We start from the raw sequence: 9,467 nt of genomic DNA on the forward strand, positions 1-9,467 counted from the left end.
TCATAAAACGATTCTAATATCTCTATAATTCGATTACGTGAACTCTTAAAATCAGTTTTATTTTATAATCAACAGGATGTTTAGATACCGTTTAATGATTTATTGATAGCATAAAACATATTTTTAGATATCAAAAATGAGTTCAGGATATCATTAATATGAAGTATCGTATTTAAAATTATCCAATATTCTATTATACCTTCAAAATCACCGTTAGCTTTGAATGCCAACAGGTAATGGATGGATAAATACAGTTCATAAAGAAATTATCTCCTTCATGAAGTCTGGCTAAATATGATATCATTGTCAAAATTTGCGGTAAGTTTCACGTTTTACACCATCGTTTTTCAATGTAAATAAGATCTTTATAAAACAGGTGTGGAAATTTGACTTTTTGCATGATCAGGCAAGCGTGGTAATTTCACTGACTATTTACTTTTACAGACAAAACTGAGAAGAAACATTAACCTACTAAAGATTTTTAACCGCCTGCTAAATTTCTATATTGAACTTGTCCATCTTTCAATTCTGACAGTACCATTAACGGATGTGCAGGCTGATCAAGATCTACACCTGTCGCTAAGGCAGAATTAATCGTGTCTAGCATGATAAGGATTAATATTATACTGCGCCGAACATCTCCGGTCACCTAATCTGACACAAGTCAAATACAGACAAATAAATACAAACTAGTAATTTACTCTAAAAATACATATTTTCGCTGGGTCAAAATTTCGCGAATTTGAAATTTTGAGTATGTTCGCGAGGTTTAATATTCGCGAAATTGCAAAAATGGTATTCTGTTTGAATTTAAATTATACTAATAGTGGATATTTACGCGACGATTAATTTTCGCGAGATTTAGGGCCTGGCGAATATAGCGAAATTTAAACCCTCGCAAAAATATCTGATTTTACAGTATATATCTAAGCTGTTTGATATATATTTCTAATTTTGATAATTTGAGGTTAAATCTCTATGCTATATTCTAAGGATTAACTTCATTTTGGGACCAAATATTGTTCCAAATAATATAAGTTAAGACTGTGATTAAAAAAAGACCTGGAGCGCCTGTGATAAATTACAGACTCCGTTATATACCGGATTCAAGCGATTTGAATGACTAGTATCTTTAATGTATATATTTTGTAACCATGGTTATGCTAATCCTAACCTTTTGTCAGTATATTATACATATTATACACTAAATTTGTGCGGACATGCAATAATTTGCGTGATTTTGTGACATGCGCAGAACGACCGCTCCAGGTCTGTAGTGAGCGACATCGATAAATAAAACGTTCGGAATGAGATTTTCCCTAGTTATGTGTAAATTTTATAGCAACGAGAGCAATGTTAGACATGACCATTTTCCCAAATGTTACGTGTAAAAAGTGGCCACGAAGAGGAAATATTTTGAATTTCTAACATGACCAGCTAATTACCTAAATACATGTACATGCATAGGAGTCCGGCACATGCTGAGATTGAGAAAAATGCTTTATCAAAATCCAAAATCTAAAAAAAAATCCTCCCATATATAAACATAAAATATTAATTTATGATTATATAAGTGTGGATTATTTTAAGATTTTGGATTTTGAAGTTGATTAAGCATTTTTCTCAATCTCAGCATGTGCCGGACCCCTATGCATACATGTAGAGCAAACCGGGCGCGCGCACCGTGTTTTGGCCAAATGCTGCGGCGAAGCAGGCAGTCGTAATTTACGTTTGGTGAAAATACTCGTCTGATTCTCGTCCTTCGGCCTTCGTGATATATTCATACGCATGAGAACTCCAAACTCGGGTTATTCTACGATAAACCTTATTTTGATACTTATTTTCTTTTAACCCTTAACCTGCTATATTTCTATAATGTACTGGTCCATCTTTCAATTTGGACAGTACCACTTATTACTCAAAGGGGTTTTCACTGAAAATTTACTGACTGAATAGCGAACAGTGCAGACCATGATCAGACTGCACGGATGTGCAGGCTGATCTTGGTCTGCACTGGTCGCAAAGGCAGAATCATCTGCCGCCAGCAGGCTAAGAGTTAAATATTGAATAGTATGCATATCAGTTAGATAAGAAGAGAGTGTTACCAAGAACTACTGTGATCAATATGTACGATGTTGTGATGTCTACTGTAACAATGACTATGTTCATGATTTATGATGTGATCCCAACTGTAACAATGAGTACGTGCAAAGTTAATGTTATGATCTCTACTGTAACAATGAGTACGTGCACAGTTAATGTTATGATCTCTACTGCAACAATGAGTAAGTGCAAAGTTAATGCTGTGATCTCTACTGTAACAATGAGTACGTGCACAGTTAATGTTATGATCTCTACTGTAACAATGAGTAAGTGCAAAGTTAATGTTGTCATCTCAGCTGTAACAATGAGTACGTGAAAAGTTAATGTTCTGATCCCAACTGTAACAATGAGTACGTGCAAAGTTAATGTTATGATCTCTACTGTAACAATGAGTACGTGCACAGTTAATGTTATGATCTCTACTGCAACAATGAGTAAGTGCAATGTTAATGTTGTGATCTCTACTGTAACAATGAGTACGTGCATAGTTAATGTTATGATCTCTACTGTAACAATGAGTAAGTGCAAAGTTAATGTTGTGATCTCGACTGTAACAATGAGTACGTGCATAGTTAATGTTGTGATCTCTACTGTAACAATGAGTACGTGCAAAGTTAATGTTGTGATCTCTACTGTAACAATGAGTATGTGCATAGTTTATGTTATAATCTCAATGAGTATGTGCACATCATATGTTATGATCTCTTCTGTTTCTGCATAGTTTTTGTTGTGATCTCTACTGTAACAATGAGTATGTGCATAGTTTATGTTTGGATCTCTACTGTTACAATGAGTATGTGCATACTTTATATTGTGATCTCTACTGTTACAACGAGTACTTGCATAGTTTTATGATGTGATCACAACTGTAACAATGAGTACGTGCAAAGTTAATGTTATGATCTCTACGGTAACAATGAGTACGTGCAAAGTTTATGTTGTGATCTCTACTGTAACAATGTGTATGTGCACAGTTTATGTTGTGATATCTACTGTAACAATGAGTATGTGCACAGTTTATGTTGTGATCTCTACTGTAACAATGAGTATGTGCACAGTTTATGTTGTGATCTCTACTGTAACAATGTGTATGTGCACAGTTTATGTTGTGATATCTACTGTAACAATGAGTATGTGCACAGTTTATGATGTTATCTCTACTGTAACAATGAGTATGTGCATAGTTTATGATATGATTTCTACCGTAACAATGAGTACGTGCATAGTTTATGTTGTTATCTCTACTGTAACAATGTGTACGTGCACAGTTTATGTTGTGATATCTACTGTAACAATGAGTATGTGCACAGTTTATGTTGTTATCTCTACTGTAACAATGAGTAAGTGCAAAGTTTATGTTGTGATATCTACTGTAATAATGAGTATGTGCACCGTTTATGTTGTGATATCTACGTATACTGTAAAAATGGGTATGTGCACAGTTTATGTTGTGATATCTACGAATACGGTAACAATGGGTATGTGCACAGTTTATGTTGTGATATCTACGTATACTGTAACAATGAGTACGTGCATGGTTTATGTTGTGATCTCTACTGTAACAATGAGTACGTGCACAGTTTATGTTGTGATCTCTACTGTAACAATGAGTACGTGCATGGTTTATGTTGTGATCTCTACTGTAACAATGAGTACGTGCATGGTTTATGTTGTGATCTCTACTGTAACAATGAGTACGTGCATGGTTTATGTTGTGATCTCTACTGTAACAATGAGTACGTGCATGGTTTATGTTGTGATCTCTACTGTAACAATGAGTACGTGCACAGTTTATGTTGTGATATCTACTGTAACAATTAATTTGTTCGTAGTACTAGTATATGCTATGAAATCTGATGTAACTGTGAATCTGTGCATGCTTCATTTTGTGACATCTAATGTTACAATGAATATATGCACAGTTTATATCATGATCTTTACTGTAACAATGGGTATGTGCGCAGGTAATAATACGAAATCTAATGTAACAATGGGTATGTGCATAGTATATTTTGTGACATCTTAACTGAGATTTTAGATCTCTTTTTATAGATCCTTGCTCAATGTAAACATGAACAAACAAACACGTACGTTCAGTGGAATTTGTTTATTTTGAATATACATTTATATGTTTTTTCCTGGTTATGTGTGTAACATTAAAAAAATTTATGAAGTGAACTGGCAGTGCACGTGATCTCCCTCGTTCTGACCCCAACCTCCCATACTCGTGCACAGACTGAGCATAGTGGAGGACTGACCTGACGGATTGTGAAGGTCCACGGCACGACCCAGGTAATGCTTGGATGTGCAGCTGTGGCACGCACCTGCTACCTCGTTAACCTGGAAAATGAATCAGTTTTATACAAAGAATAAGATATGGTGGCTAATTTTTGCCATTTCCTTCCGGCGTGTTGGCGAATTTCAAAAAAAAAACTGCAACACGCCAAAACGACGAACTACGACTATTTAATACCTTATTTGTCGTATCGACGCGTTTGTCGGTCTAGAGTGTTGGCGCCCTTCACGAAAGAAGTGGCAGAAATCAGCAACCATAGAAAAATGTTTAGTTGGATGAAGGATACTCCGGTTTAGGGCTAGAAAGCTATCGACAAAAGAAATATTTTTGCGTGTTTGAGAGTTCTAGTTCTATACAAGGAAAATACCTTGCAATTCACATACCAACTAAATCTTTTGAAGTTTAGAAGATTCGATTATCTTTAACCCTTACCCTGCTAAATTTCTAAAATGGACTGGTCCATCATTCAATTTGGGCAGTACCATTTATTATTCAAAGGGGTATTCACTGAAAATTTACTGACTGAATAGCGAACAGTGCAGACCATGATCAGACTGCACGGATGTGCAGGCAGATCTTGGTCTGCACTGGTCGCAAAGGCAGAAATATTAGCAGGCTAAAGGTTAAATAATCCGAATTTGTTGTTATTTTCAAGAGTACAATTATAAACAAGCATTGGTGATTAGTTCAATGATAGTAGAAACATCTTCATTTAAATTGTATAATTTTATACGATATTAGAATCGACAATCTTTCATGACATAAGAAGTGTATGATCATACACGATATAAGAATTGTATAATTTTACATGACATTAGAATTGTAAAATCTTACATGAATGTAGCCAAGTTTCTGGTGAACGGCGTATATGTAATGCAGCAGAGTCGCACTAAGGCAAACATGACCTCCTGGGGCCCCAGGGCTGCGACATTCCGGACATACGTAACTTAAAAGAAACAAAGAAAAGTTATAATCATCTAATTTGCCTGCCAAATGTTGAATGTTATTTACTTTCGCAATGGCATGTTTTCTATTGAAACACGCGAAAACCGATTTCCTATTTTTATGGCGACTATGATGCTAGTAGTGTGTGTGAGTTGGGGGGGGGGGGAGGGGGTGTGGCGGGGGGGGAGAAGTGTGAATATTTGAATAGATCCCCTATTAAAATGCCGCGTCACAAAATGATAGCGTTGGATGCGGAACAAATACTCGATCTCTTAAAAGACCCGAGATACATCGTGATATGAAAACCTGTCTACTATGATGAACATTTAGCTCCGTTTGACAAAGCCCGGAAAGTTCCGTAAAGTTACAGGATATATACCAAATGAATGTTTACCTATCTGTTATATAAAACACAGGCACCAGATCAGAAAGAAAAAAAAACACTGTACATGTTTAACTCTACCCCAAGGGATAATATAAAAACCAAGGTCATGAACGCGAAAATGTACTAACCCATTTCAATGGCACATTTCTCACCTAAAACGCCCATTTTGGTAAATGGGTACTATGCAAAATGAACAAGTGGTAATTTATCTTTCATCATGCACCAGTCACAGTGTCTCAATATTTCTTATCGCAGAGATACTTCGTATATTTTATGCTTTCGTCCAACGTGGACGAACTTTCCTAATGAACTTCCGGTCTAGACGACATGCACATGTTTGGCGAAACAAAAACAGAATGTAAAAAGTTCAGTTATACCATAAAACTCGAAATGATGACTGAAAGCCATATTAGCAATGTTTTCAATTTGAAATCATAGTGGTACACATTTGTATTATTTATTTAATTCATATTGCACCTTTATGTTGAATATATACACATTCTAACGTACACATGTGACTAAATGACGAGTGACATACATTTCCATATCAGCCAATCAGAATAAGTTTGTTATCTAGACCGGAACTATATTATTTGCTTCGATTTCATACTTACTGTGATCTGGAGGCAGCATGTCCGTGACAAGCGTCCCTGATATTATTGTAAGAATACGCGTTGTCATGGACACCGGAGGGATGCTGTTTCCACAGTGTGATGGTTCCAGCATCGGCGAGATGCAGAAGTTTACAAGCATAATCCTTTGCCGTGGCGTCATTGCACGTTCCAGATCCTGCGGGTTAAAAAAAAAGTTTTACATTTCGTTAAACTTGTAGAAAATAGAATATGATCGTATTTGTAAATTGATCATCTTTCTGAGCTAAAAATCATAACAAAATAAGAAAATGTCACTCCATAATTTGACGTCACGTTTACTTGAAATGAACATGAGGAAAGTGGTGTAAGTAAAGTGTAATAATTGCTGTTGTACCAAAGTTGAAGGAACATTTCTCTGATTTATTCTAAGCTATAGCGTAGGCCGTTCTAACTTATTTATTGTGGATAATGTTCTAATGCATAAATATTGATGCATACCCCTTTAAGAGAGATAATGGTAACTGAGTTCATGAACTAAATAACTCTGCGAACTAACACAGTGATATAAGTATTAGTTAAGTGTGTCCTAACTGATTTTTGCATTGATTGTAAACAAAGAAAATAACGGTTTGATTTTTTTTCAAATTACCGACCGGACAGCACAATTTCTAATAATTTCTAATAAATGTTCACCACTGTCCGAAAAGAGGTAGGAGCATGCATGTTAAGATATATTTGAGATAAATGTTCTGAATGAGATACATTTGAGTCTCAAAATTGTGAAGTTCCCCTTTTCAAGCCATACCTATTTTGCCTTGTTAAATTGCTGTGTCAATATTGTGTCACTTCTAATTTCTGTAAAAATTCTGCTATCTGCATTCTGCATGGAGAAGCATTAAGAAAGAACTCTAGACCGGCAGCAACGACAGGTGCATATTGAAAACGCGGGCAATGACTGGACAACTTTGATGTGTAGCAAACACGTCCATTGTTGATTGCAGTTATTTTCTAGTCTTGATAGACTGGGATAGTAATAAACTTCAAAAATACAAAAGTGTTAGTGGATGCTGTTAATTCACAATTCATGTTCAAGAAAATACATGAGATAAGAAAATGAATACGTTCTCGATACCAAATACCTTCCCGTAATCGTGATATATAAATGACAGGAAGTGGAAATACATTACCGGAAGTGGATGATGTGCCCGAGCAATGAGACGCTGTGGATGTTGACAGAAACGTTCCGGCTACCCATGCATTCTAAAAATAGTAAAAATCAGAATGGTTAAAACGCACTAAGCATTGCAGAAAAATTCAAAATGGCCGCTGTAAATGTCGTCTGCTTATTTGAATATTACTAGGTTTGAAACATGTATATTTTTTGTGTAAGGAAAAGTAATTGTTCAAATAATTTAAGTTGGTCCATAAATTTAAATTTTTTTATAAAGTACATTTCTATCGTGATGTGGTTCATTGTTTATACGCACATGTCCGTTAACATTCTGCAGCTGATACCAAGTATAACCGTCCTTAGTGAGTATTCCACCGTGGAACTTGTAGCAACTTGGCTTGCTCACCGTAGCGACAATAGACCCGCTTAGTCCAGCTAGGAAAAATAAGTTTTGGCAAATTATTTTTAAAAAAGGGTTACCAGCAACCTGACTTGTTCGCTGTACTGCAAATGTACCCGCTTATTCCCTCTAGGAAAAATATGTTTCGAAATTAATAATTCATTCATGAATCATAAGAGAGCACAGACCGTAAAGCTAAATACATGAAATACATACAGGCGGCAGAAATATAAATTTATTACCTTGGTTTTTTTAATCGACCGATTCGATCTGCTTCGTTTGCAGTCCCTCTTAATAACAATACAGTGATTTGTTTCCCTCTTATTTCATATACAGATCATTATTAGAGAACCCTTTATCAACATTTTTACCTATGCGTTATATGAGCCATGCCATGAGAAAACCAACATAGTGGGTTTGCGACCAACATGGATCCAGACCAGCCTGCACATCCGCGCAGTCTGGTCAGGATCCATGCTGTTCGCTAATGGTTTCTCTAATTGCAATAGGCTTTGAAAGCGAACAGCATGGATCCTGACCAGACTGCGCGGATGCGCAAGCTGGTCTGGATCCATGCTGGTCGCAAAGCCACTATGTTGGTTTTCTCATGGCATGGCTCATATATGTTTTATAGATGTTTTATAGATAAATAAGTTGCTCAAAAGTTGACGCCTTGAAAGGCAAATTGAATGTGGAGTCCAAGGTCAAAGTTCATCCTTGAACAGCGTTGAACTAGTGACCAAATCTATGGAAGATGATGTTTACTCAAATTTGTCACAAGCCTACCTGAACCTCGAGCATGTACGTTAGTTCCAGTCAAACAAAGGCATGTCCCAGACGCCGGGTGTTGACCTGTGATGTTCGCAGAGGTCAAGGTCGCTCCAACAATTACACAGAGTAAGATGACAGCACGCATTTTGGCCTAAAAGTTGTATACAATGCTAATAAAGCGTAAAAATATTGCTTGTTTCCGATCCTACCCTTAAGTTTTGGCCCGACGCTTAATGTTTTTATAGCCTTGGAGATTTTTGTTTTTAACTAAATAACATGAAACTATTGGAATTCAAACCAACAACCGAAGATTAATAAAGTATTTTTTAATACGTTTAATTAATAAATTAATATTGCGATTTCTGTTGTTCATCTCCGAAAATTTCAGACTGTGTCTTTTACAAGCCCAAACATCTGGCTCATGAAAGCGAGTTTAATAAAAGAATTTATGCACAGTGCGGTTAAACAGAAATTTTAATTACATTACCGTGCTAAGCAGAGTCGTAATACTTTTGTATCAAAAAGGTGTTACTGCTAAAATCATTGAACAATTAACAATAATCTTTGATTTTTCTTCTTAAAACAGTTTTGAATGATATGAAGAATATTTGAAATAACAATAAAGAAAATAAATCTAATAGATATACCAGTAAACGTTATCCTTGTTGTTGTGCCTATCTCCACGTCACTATTAAAGCGAAAAAGTTTTGTCTTATCTTTAAGTCTATGGGCAGAGACCTTTGAGCCGCGCCATGAGAAAACTAACCTAGTGCGTTTGCGACCAGCATGGATCCAGACCAGCC

At 35.9% G+C, this 9,467-nt stretch overlaps 1 protein-coding gene across 1 annotated transcript; it reads right to left on the reverse strand.

The window, feature by feature from the left end:
* Positions 1-4,195: 4,195 nt before the first annotated feature.
* Positions 4,196-9,467, reverse strand: LOC123542665 (uncharacterized). Its single transcript, XM_045328610.2, has 7 exons — positions 9,312-9,467; positions 8,680-8,815; positions 7,810-7,928; positions 7,510-7,582; positions 6,344-6,518; positions 5,234-5,345; positions 4,196-4,443 (listed from the first exon to the last, which is right to left on the reverse strand). The coding sequence occupies exons 2-7, from the start codon at positions 8,807-8,809 to the stop codon at positions 4,270-4,272; spliced, it is 783 nt and encodes a 260-aa protein (XP_045184545.1). The 5' UTR covers positions 8,810-8,815; positions 9,312-9,467; the 3' UTR covers positions 4,196-4,269.

This window comes from Mercenaria mercenaria, chromosome 19 (genome assembly GCF_021730395.1).
Source record: "Mercenaria mercenaria strain notata chromosome 19, MADL_Memer_1, whole genome shotgun sequence".
Lineage (NCBI taxonomy): Eukaryota > Metazoa > Mollusca > Bivalvia > Venerida > Veneridae > Mercenaria > Mercenaria mercenaria.